General features: G+C 49.0%; 1 protein-coding gene across 1 annotated transcript in view; it reads left to right on the top strand.

Annotated features, from left to right (window-relative positions):
- LOC110516739 (unconventional myosin-X) overlaps positions 1-16349 on the top strand; it is a 254271-nt gene that overhangs the window by 228475 nt on the left and 9447 nt on the right. Inside the window, exons 29-38 of the mRNA XM_090230756.1 lie at positions 174-362; positions 621-778; positions 952-1075; positions 1460-1757; positions 10862-11069; positions 12120-12256; positions 12972-13095; positions 13395-13565; positions 13784-13918; positions 15435-15596. Coding sequence (XP_090086882.1) covers positions 174-362; positions 621-778; positions 952-1075; positions 1460-1757; positions 10862-11069; positions 12120-12256; positions 12972-13095; positions 13395-13565; positions 13784-13918; positions 15435-15596 — 1706 coding nt within the window. The remainder of the gene's footprint in view (positions 1-173; positions 363-620; positions 779-951; positions 1076-1459; positions 1758-10861; positions 11070-12119; positions 12257-12971; positions 13096-13394; positions 13566-13783; positions 13919-15434; positions 15597-16349) is intronic.

The following is a 16349-nucleotide window of genomic DNA, read 5'->3' as shown; positions in this document are numbered from 1 at the left end:
GTGTCTTTAAGGTGATGTTACACTGGGCAGCACTAGAGCATAAAGTGGAGTTATCCTTTTGAATAAGATTATCTTTTAATAGATCTGCCAATTTACTCTATAATTGTTTATACAGTCAGTTTGTTGTCTGTTCTCAGTACTGGACCTTAGTGTCCTTCTCTCTCTCTTCCCAGGTTGGCTTCACAAGGAGATAAGGGCTAAGAGCACTAGTCTGAAGCTGAAGAAGAGATGGTTTGTATTGACCTCTACCTCTCTGGACTACTACAAGTCTTCAGAGCGCAGTGTGTCCAAGCTGGGGACCCTGGTCCTCAACAGTCTCTGCTCTGTGGTCCAGCCCGACGAGAAGGTCTTCAAGGACACCGGTAGGTAGAGACTGAGAATAGGAAGTGTTCAATGTTGTCAAGACAACACAAACACATCCGGGACCAGGCTAACGCATTCCAGCAAGAATGTGTCTGTCTACCATATCATATATATATATATATTACTTTAATGCTCCTTGAGTCACTCAGTATGTGTCAAAATAGTGAGCTAGGAAATAGGGGGCCATTTGTTTTGTGATGCAGCCCCAGACTTTTCTACGTTCTTAAACTTCCTTCCTTCCTGTCTACCCCCCCCAGGTTACTGGAACATTATCGTCCACGGCCGTAAACACTCGTACCACCTCTACACCAAACTACTGAACGAGGCTATGCGCTGGGCGTCGGCCATACAGGGGGCTGTCGACAGCAAGGTTCCCATAGAGACACCCACACAGCAACTCATCAGGGACATCAAGGTACAGCCAATCACCAGCCTGCATACTGAGATGTGGTCATTTTATGTCAGATCTGTTTGTGATCTCAATCAGCCATTGTTATATTGTTGTCTACATAGAGACCAGGCTCAGGAGATGCTAGTGATGATGAAGGAACTTGAGACATTCCTCTGACCTCTGACCTTTCCCCCCAGGAGAGCAGTATGAACGTGGAGGCTGTAGAACAGACGTACTGGAGGAACCCTATCCTCAGATATACCCAGCACCCCCTCCACTCCCCCCTGCTGCCTCTGCCTTACGGGGAGGTCAACATCCACCGTGAGTTGTTCACCTATAAGACCCTGGAGGGACTTATTACAGCTAGTTTATATTTTACACTGCAAGGACTTGATTTACTTATTTTAACTCCTAGTGGAGCAAAGGGTCTCATGTATTTGACAACAGTTGTATTAACCATTTTGCTAGGAATGAAATGCATAAAGCAGTGACCACCATAACTCTCCCTTTCTCATTCACTTTCTCTCTCTCTCTCATTCACTCTCTCTCTCTCTCTCTCTCTCTCTTTTTCTCTCTGTCTCTCTCTGTCTCTCTGTCTCTCTGTCTCTATCTCTCTCTCTCTCTCTCTCTCTCTCTCTTCTCTCTCTCTCTGTCTCTCTCTCTCTCTCTCTCTCTCTCTTGCTCTCCCCCTCTCCCTACCCCCAGTCCAAAAGGAGAAGGGTTATGCCAGCCTGCAGGACGAGGCAGTGAAGATCTTCAACTCTCTACAGGAGATGGAGGCTGTGTCTGATCCGGTCCCGATCATCCAGGGCATCCTCCAGACCTGCCACGACCTGCGCCTGCTCCGAGACGAGGTCTACTGTCAGCTCATCAAGCAGACCAATCATGTGCCACAGCCCAACAGCTCGGCCAATTGTGCCCACTGGCACCTCCTCACCTGTATGAGCTGTACCTTCCTGCCCAGCCGGGGCATCCTGCGCTACCTCAAGTTCCACCTCAAAAGGTACTTTTACCTTCAAAATGCAATTGCGGGGAAAACAGCTTTGGAAGCTTCGTCCCCTTGTCCTTGTTGAAGAGAGGATGGTTTCAGCTTTCTGTTGAAGGCATTCAGTTTGTCAACTGACTAGGTATCCCCCTTTCCCTTCCCTTTCCCTTTCCCTTCCCTTCCCTTCCCTTCCCTTCCTTTCCCTTTCCTTTCCTTTCCTTTCCTTTCCTTCCCCTTCCCTTTCCTTTCCTTTCTCTTCCCTTTCCTTTCCTTTCCCTTCCCTTTCCCTTCCCTTCCCTTCCCTTCCCTTCCCTTCCCTTCCCTACCCTCCCTTCCCTTCCCTCCTTCCCTCCCTCCCTTCCCTTCCCTCCCTTCCCTTCCCTTCCCTCCCCTTCCTTTCCTTCCTTTCCTTCCTTCCCTTCCCTTCCTTCCTTCTCTTTCCTTCCTTCCTTCCCTCCCTTCCCTTCCCTTGCTTTCCTCTCTTTCCTTTCCTTCCTTTCCCTTCCTTCCTTCCTCCTTCCCTTCCTTCCCCACCTTCCTCCCTCCCTTCCCTCCCACTTCCAATCCATCCCTCCCTTTCCCTTCCTTCCTTCCTTCCCCTTCCCCCTTCCTTTCCTTCCTTTCTCTCCCTTCCTTTCCTTCCCCTCCCTTTCCCTTCCTTCCTCCCCTCCCTTCCTTTCCTTTTCTCTTCCCTTCTCTTTCCCTCCCTTTCCTTCCTTTCCTTCCCTTCACTTTCCCTCCCTCCCTTTCCCTGCCTCCCTCCCTTTCCTTCCCTTCCCTTTCCTTCTCTTTCCCTTCCCTCCCTTTCCCTTTCTCTCCCTTCCCTTCCTTTCTCTCTCTCCCTCCTTCCTTCCCTCCCCTTCCCTTCCTTTCCTTCTCTCTCTCCCTTCCCTCCCTCCCTTCCCTTTCCTTTCCTTTCCATTCTATTCCATTCCATTCCATTCCATTCCATTCCATTCCATTCAATTCCATTTCATTCCATTCCTTTCGTTTCGTTCCATTCCATTCCATTCCATTCTATTCCATTCCATTCCATTCCATTCTATTCCATTCCATTCCATTCCATTCTATTCCATTCCATTCTATTCCATTCCATTCCATTCCATTCCATTCCATTCCATTCCATTCCATTCCATTCCGTTCAGGTTTTGCATTCCATTCCATTCCATTCCATTCCATTCCATTCCATTACATTCCATTCCATTCCATTCCATTCCATTCCATTCCATTCCATTCCATTCCATTCCATTCCATTCCATTCCATTCCATTCCATTCCATTCCATTCCATTCCATTCCATTCCATTCCATTCCATTCCATTCCATTCCATTCCATTCCATTCCATTCCATTCCATTCCATTCGGGTTCCATTCCATTTCATTCCATTCCATTCCATTCCATTCCATTCCATTCCATTCCATTCCATTCCATTCCATTCCATTCCATTCCATTCCATTCCATTCCATTCCATTCCATTCCATTCCATTCCATTTCATTCCATTCCATTCCATTCCATTCCATTCCATTCCATTCCATTCCATTCCATTCCATTCCATTGATTTCCATTCCATTTCATTCCATTCATTCCATTCATTCCATTCCATTCCATTCCATTCCATTCCATTCAATTCCATTCCATTCCATTCCATTCCATTCCATTCCATTCCATTCCATTACATTCCATTCCATTCCATTCCATTGCATTGCATTCCATTCCATTCCATTCCATTCCATTCCCTTCCCTTCCTTTCCCTTCCCTTTCCTTCCCTTCCCATTTCCTTCTCTCCCTTCCCTTCCATTCCATTCCTTTCCCTTCACTCCCTTCCCTCCCTTTCCTTCCCCCTTCCTTTCCTTTCCATTTCCCTCCCTTCCCTTCCCTTTCCTTCCTCTCCCTTTCCTTTCCTTCCCATTTCCTCCCTTTCCTTCCCTTCCCTACCCTTCCCTTCCTTTCCCTTCCTTCCCTTTCCCTTCCTTCCCCTCCCTTCCCTTTCCCTTTCATCCCCTTCCTTCCTTTCTTCCTTTTGCCTTCCCTTTCCCTTCCCTTTCCTTCCCTTCCCTTCCTTCCTCCCTTCCCTTCCTTTCCCTTCCCTTCCTTTCCCTTCCCTTCCCTCCCTTCCCTTCCTTCCCTTCCTTTCCCTTCCCTTCCCTCCCTTCCTTTCCCTTCCTTTCCCTCCCCCTTCCCTTCCCCTTCCTCCCCTCCCCTTCCCCTTCCCCTTCCTTTCCCTTTCCTTCCCTTCCCTTCCCTTTCCCTCCCCTTCCTTTCCCTTCCCTTTCCCTTACCCCTTGCCTTTCCCTTCCCTTCCTTTCCCTCTCCTTTCCCTCTCCTTCCCTCTCCTTCCCTTCCTTTCCTTTCCCTCCCTTCCCTTCCCCTCCCCTTCCCTTCCCTTCCCCTTCCTTCCCTTTCCTTCCCTTCCCTTCCTTCCCCTTTCCTTCCCTTCCCTTCCCTTCCTTCCCTCTCCTTCCCTCTCCTTTCCTCTCCTTCCTCCTTCCCTCTCCTTTCCCTTCCTTCCTTCCCTCCCTTCCCTTCCCTTTCCCCTTCCCTTCCCTTGGCCTTAGTTCCATCCCTAGGATTCCCCTGGTTACATTCCATTCCATTCCATTCCATTCCATTCCATTTATGACTGTCCTATTCCCCTTAGACTCCCCTTCCACTCCATTCCATTCCATTCCATTCCATTCCATTCCATTCCTGTCCCTGCACCTAGGATTCCATTCCATTCCATTCCATTCCATTCCATTCCCTTCCTTCCCTTAGGTTCCCCTCTTCCCCTCCCTTCCATTCCATTCCCTTCCCTTCCCTTCCCTTTCCCTTCCCTTCCCTTCCTTTCCTTCCCTTTCCTTCCTGCCCTTCCTTCCTTTCCTTCCCTTCCTTTCCCTCCTTTCCCTTCCCTTCCCTTTCCCTTCCCTTTCCCTTCCCCTTTCCCTTCCCTTTCCCTTTCCCTTCCCTTCCTTTCCCTTCCCTTCCCTTCCCTTCTCCTTCCTTTCCCTCCCTTTCCCTTCCCTTTCCTTTCCCCTTTCCTTCCCTTTCCTTCCCCTTTCCCTTCCCTCCCTTCCTTTCCCTTCCCTTTCCCTTTCCTTCCCTTCCTTTCCCTTCCTTTCCTTCCCCTTTCCCTTCCCCTTCCCTTCCCCTTCCCTTTCCCTCCCTTTCCTTTCCCTTTCCTTTCCCTTCCCCTTTCCCTTCCCCTTCCCTTCCCCTTCCCCTTCCCTTCCCTTTCCTTCCCTTCCCTTCCCCTTTCCCTTCCCTTCCTTTCCCTTCCCTTCCCTTTCTTCCCCTTTCCCTTCCCTTCCCTTTCCTTTCCCATCCCTTTGCCTTTACCTTCCCTTTCCTTTCCCTCTCCTTTCCCTCTCCTTTCCCTCTCCTTTCCCTTTCCTTCCTTCCCCTTTCCCTTCCCTTCCCCTTCCCCTTCCCTTTCCCTTTCCTTCCCCTTCCCCTTTCCCTTCCCCTTCCTTTCCCTTTCCCTTCCCTTTCCTTTCCCTCTCCTTTCCCTCTCCTTTCCCTCTCCTTTCCCTTCCCTTCCCTTTTCCTTCCCCTTCCCTTCCCCTTCCCTTCCCCTTCCCTTTCCTTCCCCTTTCCCTTTCCTTTCCCTTCCCTTTCCTTTCCCTTCCCTTTCCCTGCCTTTCCTTTCCCTTTCCCTTTCCTTCCCTTCCCTTCCCTTTCCCTTCCCTTTCCCTTTCCCTTTCCTTCCCTTTCCCTTCCCTTCCCCTTTCCCTTCCCTTTCCTTCCCTTTCCTTCCCTTTCCCTTCCCTTTCCTTCCCTTCCCCTTTCCCTTCCCTTCCCCTTCCTTCCCCTTTCCCTTTCCCTTCCCCTTCCTTTCCCTTTCCCTGCCCTTTCCCTTCCCCTTCCCTTTTCCTTTCCCCTCCCTTTCCTTTCCCTTTCCTTTCCCTTTCCTGTCCCTTCCCCTTTCCCTTCCCTTTCCCTTTCCCTTTCCTTCTCTTTCCCTTCCCTTTCCTTTCCCTTTCCTTTCCCTCTCCTTTCCCTCTCCTTCCCCTTTTCCTTCCCCTTCCCTTCCCCTTTTCCTTCCCCTTCCCTTCCCCTTCCTTTCCTTCCCCTTTCCCTTTCCTTTCCCTTCCCTTTCCTTTCCCTTCCCTTTCCCTGCCTTTCCTTTCCCTTTCCCTTTCCTTTCCCTTCCCTTCCCCTTTCCCTTCCCTTTCCCTTCCCTTTCCTTTCCCTTTCCCTTCCCTTCCCCTTTCCCTTCCCTTTCCCTTTCCCTTTCCTTCCCTTTCCTTTCCTTTCCCTTCCCCTTTCCCTTCCCCTTCCCCTTCCTTTCCCTTTCCTTCCCCTTTCCCTTTCCCTTCCCCTTCCTTTCCCTTTCCCTGCCCTTTCCCTTCCCCTTCCCTTTTCCTTTCCCCTCCCTTTCCTTTCCCTTTCCTTTCCCTTTCCTGTCCCTTTCCCTTCCCTTTCCCTTTCCCTTTCCTTCCCTTTCCCTTCCCTTTCCTTTCCCTTTCCCTTTCCTTTCCCTTCCCCTTTCCCTTCCCTTTCCTTCCCCTTTTCCTTTCCCTTCCCCTTTCCCTTCCCTTTCCTTCCCTTTCCCTTCCCTTTCCTTTCCTTCCCCTTTCCCTTCCCTTTCCTTCCCTTTCCCTTCCCTTTCCTTTCCCTTTCCCTTTCCTTTCCCTTCCCCTTTCCCTTCCCTTTCCTTTCCCTTCCCTTTCCTTCCCCTTTCCCTTTCCTTCCCCTTTCCCTTTCCCTTCCCTTTTCATTTCCCTTCCCTTTCCCTTCCGTTTTCCTTTCCCTTCCCTTTCCCTCCCTGGTTTACAACTGGTTTACAACTGGTAGTAGCCTACAACTGGTTTACAACTGGTAGTAGCCTACAACTGGTTTACAACTGGTAGTAGTTTACAACTGGTAGTAGTATACAGACTTGGTGCTCCGGTACCGCTTGCTGTGCGGTAGCAGAGAGAACAGTCTATGACTTGGGGTGACTTTGACCATTTGTAGGGCCTTCCTCTGACACTGCCTGGAATAGAGGTCCTGGATGACAGGAAGCTTGGCCCAGTGATGTACTGGGCCGTACACACTACCCTCTGTAGCGACTTGCGGTTGGATGCCGAGCAGTTACCGTACCAGGCGGTGATGCAACCAGTCAGGATGCTCTCGATGGTGCAGCTGTAGAACCTTTTGAGGATCTGAGGACCCATGCCAAATCTTTTCAGTCTCCTGAGGGGGAATAGGTTTTGTTGTGCCCTCTTCACAACTGTCTTGGTGTGTTTGGACCATGTTAGTTTGTTGGTGATGTGGACACCAAGGAACTTAAAGCTCTCAACCTGCTCCACTACAGCCCTGTCGATGAGAATGGGGGCGTGGCTCGGTCCTCCATTTCCTGTCATCCACGCTCAGCTCCTTTCTTATTCATGTTGAGGGAGTGGTTGTTGTCCTGGCAACACACTGCCAGGTCTCTGACCTCCTTCTTATAGGCTGTCTCATCATTGTCTGTGATCAGGCCTACCACTGTTGTCAAGATCTGGTGACTGAGACACACACACACACACACACACACACACACAATGTAAAACACCATATGCTTCTTTGAGACCCCTCTTTAAAAATTACTGAGATATTTTCTTCTAGCCATGGTAGCCAAAATAATGTACAACTGGGCATTTTCATACACGACCCTAAGCATGATGGGATCAAATCAAATGTTATTGGTCTCGTACACATATTTTGCAGATGGGGACCGCAGGTGCAGCGAAATGCTTATAATATAAATGGTAATTGGTTAATTAACCATCACCAGATGTGTTATTGTTTTATTAACTTAGGAACCATTTTGGCAGTCCGTGAGCTTGGAAGTTGTGATAACATGCGTCTTGGTGAGAGGTGTAGGAGTCAGGCGCAGGAGAGAGCAGGGATGTCTGAGAAGCGTGTTTAATAATATAGTCCAGCAATACAAAAACGGCACAGACCAAAACCCCAAAAATACGCTCTCGAATAATCAGTAACTCGTGCAAACGCACGGAGGAACAAACACAGTTCCGACACTTTACATACACGTGCGTAATAGCGAAAAAACAACAACCATCCAATACAATCGAGCGCAATACACACAATTCTAATCCTGCACGAATTACGGCAGGTAACAGGTGCCCTATATACCCACAGAAATCAAAGCAATTGGAAACCAGGTGTGAAAAGGAACACAGACAAAACACCCAGAAAAAGAAAAAGGGATCGGTAGCGGCTAGTAGACCGGCGACGCCGAGCGCCGCCCGAACAGGGAGAGGAGTTACCTTCGGTAGAAGTCGTGACAGAAGTAGAAGGTTCTATCTGCAAAAATATGATTCTGAGATAATTGACTTTAAAGTTCCGAACCCTTATTGGTTTGAATGGTGTCGGCAATTTTTATATTGTTTTCTTTCTAAGTCAACAACATGGATTGGTGTATTTCGACTACTATATAGGTAGAGACCATTGAACAGAACAAGGCTCTGTCAATAACTCAATGCTGTTTTCATATATTGTATTTGTTTTAAACATGAGCTGGTAAAATGAAAGTGGGGCTTGGTGAATTGGCAGCCCACGCAGTGATGTGGGCTGGTGTGGTTAAAATGCCAGGGCCAAATTCTTGTCCTACTCCACCCCTGTCCTTCAGTCACGCTCCTCCTTTAGTTCACCCCTCCTTCAGAAGGCAAGACTCTTCTAGAACCAGACTGAACGCTACACTCACCACCCCTCCTTCAGTCATGCTCCATTCCTGAGTCCTTAGAAAGATGCTGAGCCGCATGCAGAATGTGTCCCCTTCCTATAGCTTCTAGTTAGCAGAATGTGTTCCCTTCCTATAGCTTCTAGTCAGCAGAATATGTTCCCTTCCTATAGCTTCTAGTCAGCAGAATGTGTTCCCTTCCTATAGCTCCTAGTCAGCAGAATGTGTTCCCTTCCTATAGCTCCTAGTCAGCAGAATGTGTTCCCTCCCTATAGCTTCTAGTCAGCAGAATGTGTTCCCTTCCTATAGCTCCTAGTCAGCAGAATGTGTTCCCTTCCTATAGCTTCTAGTCAGCAGAATGTGTTCCCTTCCTATAGCTTCTAGTCAGCAGAATGTGTTCCCTCCCTATAGCTTGTAGTCAGCAGAATATGTTCCCTTCCTATAGCTTCTAGTCAGCAGAATGTGTTCCCTCCCTATAGCTCCTAGTCAGCAGAATGTGTTCCCTCCCTATAGCTCCTAGTCAGCAGAATGTGTTCCCTTCCTATAGCTTCTAGTCAGCAGAATATGTTCCCTTCCTATAGCTTCTAGTCAGCAGAATGTGTTCCCTTCCTATAGCTTATAGGAAGCAGAATGTGTTCCCTTCCTATAGCTCCTAGTCAGCAGAATGTGTTCCCTTCCTATAGCTCCTAGTCAGCAGAATGTGTTCCCTTCCTATAGCTCCTAGTCAGCAGAATGTGTTCCCTTCCTATAGCTCCTAGTCAGCAGAATGTGTTCCCTTCCTATAGCTCCTAGTCAGCAGAATGTGTTCCCTTCCTATAGCTCATAGTCAGCAGAATGTGTTCCCTTCCTATAGCTCCTAGTCAGCAGAATGTGTTCCCTTCCTATAGCTCCTAGTCAGCAGAATGTGTTCCCTTCCTATAGCTTCTAGTCAGCAGAATGTGTTCCCTTCCTATAGCTTCTAGTCAGCAGAATATGTTCCCTTCCTATAGCTTCTAGTCAGCAGAATGTGTTCCCTCCCTATAGCTTATAGTCAGCAGAATGTGTTCCCTTCCTATAACTCCTAGTCAGCAGAATGTGTTCCCTCCCTATAGCTCCTAGTCAGCAGAATGTGTTCCCTCCCAATAGCTCCTAGTCAGCAGATTGTGTTCCCTTCCTATAGCTTCTAGTCAGCAGAATGTGTTCCCTCCCTATAGCTTGTAGTCAGCAGAATATGTTCCCTTCCTATAGCTTCTAGTCAGCAGAATGTGTTCCCTCCCTATAGCTCCTAGTCAGCAGAATGTGTTCCCTCCCTATAGCTCCTAGTCAGCAGAATGTGTTCCCTTCCTATAGCTCCTAGTCAGCAGAATGTGTTCCCTCCCTATAGCTTCTAGTCAGCAGAATATGTTCCCTTCCTATAGCTTCTTGTCAGCACAATGTGTTCCCTTCCTATAGCTTCTAGTCAGCAGAATATGTTCCCTTCCTATAGCTTCTAGTCAGCAGAATATGTTCCCTTCCTATAGCTTCTAGTCAGCAGAATGTGTTCCCTTCCTATAGCTTATAGGAAGCAGAATGTGTTCCCTTCCTATAGCTCCTAGTCAGCAGAATGTGTTCCCTTCCTATAGCTCCTAGTCAGCAGAATGTGTTCCCTTCCTATAGCTCCTAGTCAGCAGAATGTGTTCCCTTCCTATAGCTTCTTGTCAGCACAATGTGTTCCCTTCCTATAGCTTCTAGTCAGCAGAATATGTTCCCTTCCTATAGCTTCTAGTCAGCAGAATGTGTTCCCTTCCTATAGCTTATAGGAAGCAGAATGTGTTCCCTTCCTATAGCTCCTAGTCAGCAGAATGTGTTCCCTTCCTATAGCTCCTAGTCAGCAGAATGTGTTCCCTTCCTATAGCTCCTAGTCAGCAGAATGTGTTCCCTTCCTATAGCTCCTAGTCAGCAGAATGTGTTCCCTTCCTATAGCTCCTAGTCAGCAGAATGTGTTCCCTTCCTATAGCTCCTAGTCAGCAGAATGTGTTCCCTTCCTATAGCTCCTAGTCAGCAGAATGTGTTCCCTTCCTATAGCTCCTAGTCAGCAGAATGTGTTCCCTTCCTATAGCTCCTAGTCAGCAGAATGTGTTCCCTTCCTATAGCTTCTAGTCAGCAGAATGTGTTCCCTTCCTATAGCTTCTAGTCAGCAGAATATGTTCCCTTCCTATAGCTTCTAGTCAGCAGAATGTGTTCCCTCCCTATAGCTTATAGTCAGCAGAATGTGTTCCCTTCCTATAACTCCTAGTCAGCAGAATGTGTTCCCTCCCTATAGCTCCTAGTCAGCAGAATGTGTTCCCTCCCTATAGCTCCTAGTCAGTAGAATGTGTTCCCTTCCTATAGGTTGTGGTATAAACAGACATATGTACTGTGATTGATTTGTATGGATGGGTAAACTGGACAGTATGACATCAGTAACGTTGATTTGCTCCTCCTCTACACCTCAGTGACCCTCTCTCTGTCTGTTCTTCTCCAGGGTGAAGGAGCAGTTCCCTGGAACAGAGGTGGACATGTTTGCCCATTTCATAGGTGAGTCTCTGAAGAGGACCAAGGTCAGGGACTTTGTACCGTCTCAGGAGGAGATCGTAGCCTTACTGACCAGGCAGGAAATGACTACTACGGTCTACTGCCACGGAGGAGGATCCTGCAAGATCTCCATCAACTCACACACCACCGCTGGAGAGGTAACGAATGCTGCGCTGCTCTGACATGTCCACATCTCAACTACGCTGTCCTGTCCTATGTCCAGTTCTGTGGATTATACTAGAAAACGTTTTTTCCACAAGGAGTAGTAGCTGTAAAATACAGTATATACAGTGCTTTGCTGTTCCCGGGTGGTGAGGTTTAGTCAGATGTGTTAATGTCCCTCCGTCCTGCCTGTCCCCAGGTGGTGAGGTTTAGTCAGATGTGTTAATGTCCCTCTGTCCCCAGGTGGTGAGGTTTAGTCAGATGTGTTAATGTCCCTCCGTCCTGCCTGTCCCCAGGTGGTGAGGTTTAGTCAGATGTGTTAATGTCCCTCCGTCCTGCCTGTCCCCAGGTGGTGAGGTTTAGTCAGATGTGTTAATGTCCCTCTGTCCCCAGGTGGTGAGGTTTAGTCAGATGTGTTAATGTCCCTCCGTCCTGCCTGTCCCCAGGTGGTGAGGTTTAGTCAGATGTGTTAATGTCCCTCTGTCCCCAGGTGGTGAGGTTTAGTCAGATGTGTTAATGTCCCTCCGTCCTGCCTGTCCCCAGGTGGTGAGGTTTAGTCAGATGTGTTAATGTCCCTCTGTCCCCAGGTGGTGAGGTTTAGTCAGATGTGTTAATGTCCCTCCGTCCTGCCTGTCCCCAGGTGGTGAGGTTTAGTCAGATGTGTTAATGTCCCTCCGTCCTGCCTGTCCCCAGGTGGTGAGGTTTAGTCAGATGTGTTAATGTCCCTCTGTCCCCAGGTGGTGAGGTTTAGTCAGATGTGTTAATGTCCCTCCGTCCTGCCTGTCCCCAGGTGGTGAGGTTTAGTCAGATGTGTTAATGTCCCTCCGTCCTGCCTGTCCCCAGGTGGTGAGGTTTAGTCAGATGTGTTAATGTCCCTCCGTCCTGCCTGTCCCCAGGTGGTGAGGTTTAGTCAGATGTGTTAATGTCCCTCTGTCCCCAGGTGGTGAGGTTTAGTCAGATGTGTTAATGTCCCTCCGTCCTGCCTGTCTCCAGGTGGTGAGGTTTAGTCAGATGTGTTAATGTCCCTCCGTCCTGCCTGTCCCCAGGTGGTGGAGAAGTTGATCCGAGGCCTGGCCATGGAGGACAGTAGAAACATGTTTTCCCTGTTTCAACACAACAACACTACGGACCGGGCTGTGGAGAGCAGAGTCATCGTGGCTGACGTACTCGCCAAGTTTGAGAGGTGAGAGTTCAGCTGGAGAGATGCACAGAGAATAGACCTTTTTTTGCCATTTATGAATTTGTTTTTCAAAACTATTATTTTTTTTATACCTTAAGGGGTCCTAAAATTCCAAATCAAATAGCTAAATGATTCATAGTATGACCATATTAAACCAATATGTCAGCACCCCCCCCCCCCAATGTCTTAGACTCTAAATAATTAATGAAGCTGGTTACTGATGTGGTATACGCCTCATATTCCAGTCTGTGCCAAGGAAACAGTCCTGTAGCTTAGCATCCGTGTCATCAGACCACTTCCATATTGAGCACATCACTGGTACTTCCTGTTTGAGTTTTTGCTTGTAAGCAGGAATCGGGAAGATAGAGTTATGGTCATATTTGTCAAAGGGAGGGCTAGGGAGAGCCTTATATGCGTTTCTTGCCAACTCCTATGGTCATTGTCACGCTGTTGTGGTGTTAGCAAGACAGCTCAAAGATATCATAACTACCCACAGAGAGATATCAGCATGACACATACATGATTAAATACTGTAGCTCTCATCTCTGACTCCCACACTTCTTGGGTTTATTACTGTACATTTGCTGAGAAAAATGTTTGACAATGGTTGGTTGGTTGATTGATTGGCTGATTAATTGGTTGGTTGGTTGGTTGGTTGATTGGTTGGTTGATTGATTAATTGGTTGTTGTTGTTTTTTCTTGATTGACTAATTTCCAGGCTGTCAGGCAGTGAGGAAGTAGAGGAGGAGGGACAGTGGAAGCTCTACTTCAAACTCTACTGTTTCCTGGATGTAGAGAGCATGCCCAAGGAAGGGGTGGAGTTCGCTTTCATGTTCGAACAGGTCAGTTACTTCCTGGTCTGCCATTTTGCTACTATTAGACAGCATTTGGATAGAGAAATACAGTGTCAACACCTGGATAGAGAAATACAGAATAAAATGTTGCATATAGTTGATAAGAAGAGGTACTTCGGGCGCTACCCTACAGCGCCAGAATACCTGGATCTAAATGTAAATGTATTTGAATGATAATGTCAAAGTAATATATTAATGTATTTTATTGATAATATAAATGTAATGTCATGTAAATATAACTTAATGTTCATGTAAATGTAATGTTGTAATATACATGTCTCCTCCAGGCTCATGAGTCTCTGACCAGCGGTCACCTCCCTGCCCCAGAAGACACCCTGCAGCACCTGGCCGCTCTCAGGCTCCAGTTCCTCCACGGAGACAAGGCCCGGGTCAGCTGGTCTCTGGACACCGTCTACCCTGTAGGCAGGCTCCGCGCACGCATCCTGCACTTCACCAAGGTAGGTAACGCTCCATCCAGGGGGTGCTGCTCTGCGGCTTGACCCTTTGTGTGCGAGTGTGTGTGTGTGTGTGTGCGTGCATTGCGTGTCTGTGTCTGAGTGCTATTTGGGGAGGTTGACAACTAAGGAAGTTCCACATTTCCGGTGTTCACTGTAACAAATGGACAAAAAAAGTGTATTGTTTTGCTTTGGTGGACTAAGTGTATTATTTTGTATAGGTGGGCGCGGCCGGCGGGACGGGGCCAGGGGGCCACACCCTGGAGCGGAGGCGGACCAGCTTCCTGGATGGGACCCTGCGCCGCAGCGGGCTGAAGACGGGCTCCATGAAGAAACAGAAGATGGAGGAGGAACAGGTAGCCTAGCGGTTAGAGGAGGAACAGGTAGCCAAGCGGTTAGAGGAGGAACAAGTAGCCTAGCGGTTAGGCCAGGAACAGGTAGCCTAGCGGTTAGAGGAGGAACAGGTAGCCTAGCGGTTAGAGGAGGAACAGGTATCCTAGCGGTTAGAGAAAGAACAGGTAGCCTAGCGGTTAGAGGAGGAACAGGTAGCCTAGCGGTTAGAGGAGGAACAGGTAGCCTAGCGGTTAGAGGAGGAACAGGTAGCCTAGCGGTTAGAGGAGGAACAGGTAACCTAGCGGTTAGGCCAGGAACAGGTAGCCTAGCGGTTAGAGGAGGAACAGGTAACCTAGCGGTTAGGCCAGGAACAGGTAGCCTAGCGGTTAGAGGAGGAACAGGTAGCCTAGCGGTTAGAGGAGGAACAGGTAGCCCAGCGGTTAGAGGAGGAACAGGTAGCCTAGCGGTTAGGCCAGGAACAGGTAGCCTAGCGGTTAGGCCAGGAACAGGTAGCCTAGCGGTTAGAGGAGGAACAGGTAGCCTGGCGGTTAGAGGAGGAACAGGTAGCCTAGCGGTTAGAGGAGGAACAGGTAGCCTAGCGGTTAGAGGAGGAACAGGTAGCTGGCGGTTAGAGGAGGAACAAGTAGCCTAGCGGTTAGAGGAGGGACAGGTAGCCTAGCGGTTAGAGGAGGAACAGGTAGCCTAGCGGTTAGGCCAGGAACAGGTAGCCTAGCGGTTAGAGGAGGAACAGGTAGCCTAGCGGTTAGAGGAGGAACAAGTAGCCTAGCGGTTAGGCCAGGAACAGGTAGCCTAGCAGTTAGAGGAGGAACAGGTAGCCTAGCGGTTAGAGGAGGAACAGGTAGCCTAGCGGTTAGAGGAGGAACAGGTATCCTAGCGGTTAGAGGAGGAACAGGTAGCCCGGCGGTTAGAGGAGGAACAAGTTGCCTAGCGGTTAGAGGAGGAACAGGTAGCCTGGCGGTTAGAGGAGGAACAGGTAGCCTGGCGGTTAGAGGAGGAACAGGTATCCTAGCGGTTAGAGGAGGAACAGGTAGCCCGGCGGTTAGAGGAGGAACAAGTAGCCTGGCGGTTAGAGGAGGAACAGGTAGCCTGGCGGTTAGAGGAGGAACAGGTAGCCTAGCGGTTAGAGGAGGAACAGGTAGCCTAGCGGTTAGAGGAGGAACAGGTAGCCTAGCGGTTAGGCCAGGAACAGGTAGCCTAGCGGTTAGGCCAGGAACAGGTAGCCTAGCGGTTAGGCCAGGAACAGGTAGCCTAGCGGTTAGAGGAGGAACAGGTAGCCTAGCGGTTAGAGGAGGAACAGGTAGCCTAGCGGTTAGAGAAGGAACAGGTAGCCTAGGGGTTAGAGGAGGAACAGGTAGCCTAGCGGTTAGAGGAGTTTAGAGAAGCGTTCGAATCCCAGCTCCGACTGGAAACATCTGGTGTAGTCAGTGAAACCAGAGGGTTGCTGACATCATCCTGGATATTGTCGCCTGTTGTTATGCCCTTGAGCAAGGTACTAAGTCTTGGCTGGTTCTTGTTCAGATGCTAGAGATGTGGGTGAAGGAGGAGACCTCAGCCACCAGAACCTCCATCTTAGAGAAGTGGTCCCGTCTCCAGGGACTGGACCAGCACACAGCCATGCTCAAATACATGAACATCATCAAGGAGTGGCCTGGATATGGGTCCACACTGTTCGACGTGGAGGTAAATACATACATACAGGTGTAATGTGATGATACTGTGGTGAATAGGGATAGGGATGATACTGTGGTGAATAGGGCTAGGGAGGATACTGTGGTGAATAGGGCTAGGGATGATACTGTGGTGAATAGGGCTAGGGATGATACTGTGGTGAATAGGGCTAGGGATGATACTGTGGTGAATAGGGCTAGGGATGATACTGTGGTGAATAGGGCTAGGGATGATACTGTGGTGAATAGGGCTAGGGATGATACTGTGGTGAATAGGGCTAGGGATGATACTGTGGTGAATAGGGCTAGGGAGGATACTGTGGTGAATAGGGCTAGGGATGATACTGTGGTGAATAGGGCTAGGGAGGATACTGGGGTGAATAGGACTAGGGAGGATACTGTGGTGAATAGGGCTAGGGATGATCCTGTGGTGAATAGGGCTAGGGATGATACTGTGGTGAATAGGGCTAGGGATGATACTGTGGTGAATAGGGCTAGGGGTGATACTGTGGTGAATAGGGCTAGGGATGTTACTGTGGTGAATAAGGCTAGGGATGATACTGTGGTAAATAGGGCTAGGGATGATACTGTGGTGAATAGGGCTAAGGATGATACTGTGGTGAATAGGGCTAGGGATGATACTGTGGTGAATAGGGCTAAGGATGATACTGTGGTGAATAAGGCTAGGGATGATACTGTGGTGAATAGGGCTAGGGATGATACTGTGGTGAATAAGGCTAGGGATGATACTGTGGTGAATAGGGCT

Source organism: Oncorhynchus mykiss, chromosome 3 (assembly GCF_057628025.1).
Source record: "Oncorhynchus mykiss isolate SJ-2025 chromosome 3, ASM5762802v1, whole genome shotgun sequence".
Lineage (NCBI taxonomy): Eukaryota > Metazoa > Chordata > Actinopteri > Salmoniformes > Salmonidae > Oncorhynchus > Oncorhynchus mykiss.
The sequence above is the reverse complement of the archived record's forward strand: the minus strand, read 5'-3'. Positions and strand labels throughout refer to the sequence as shown.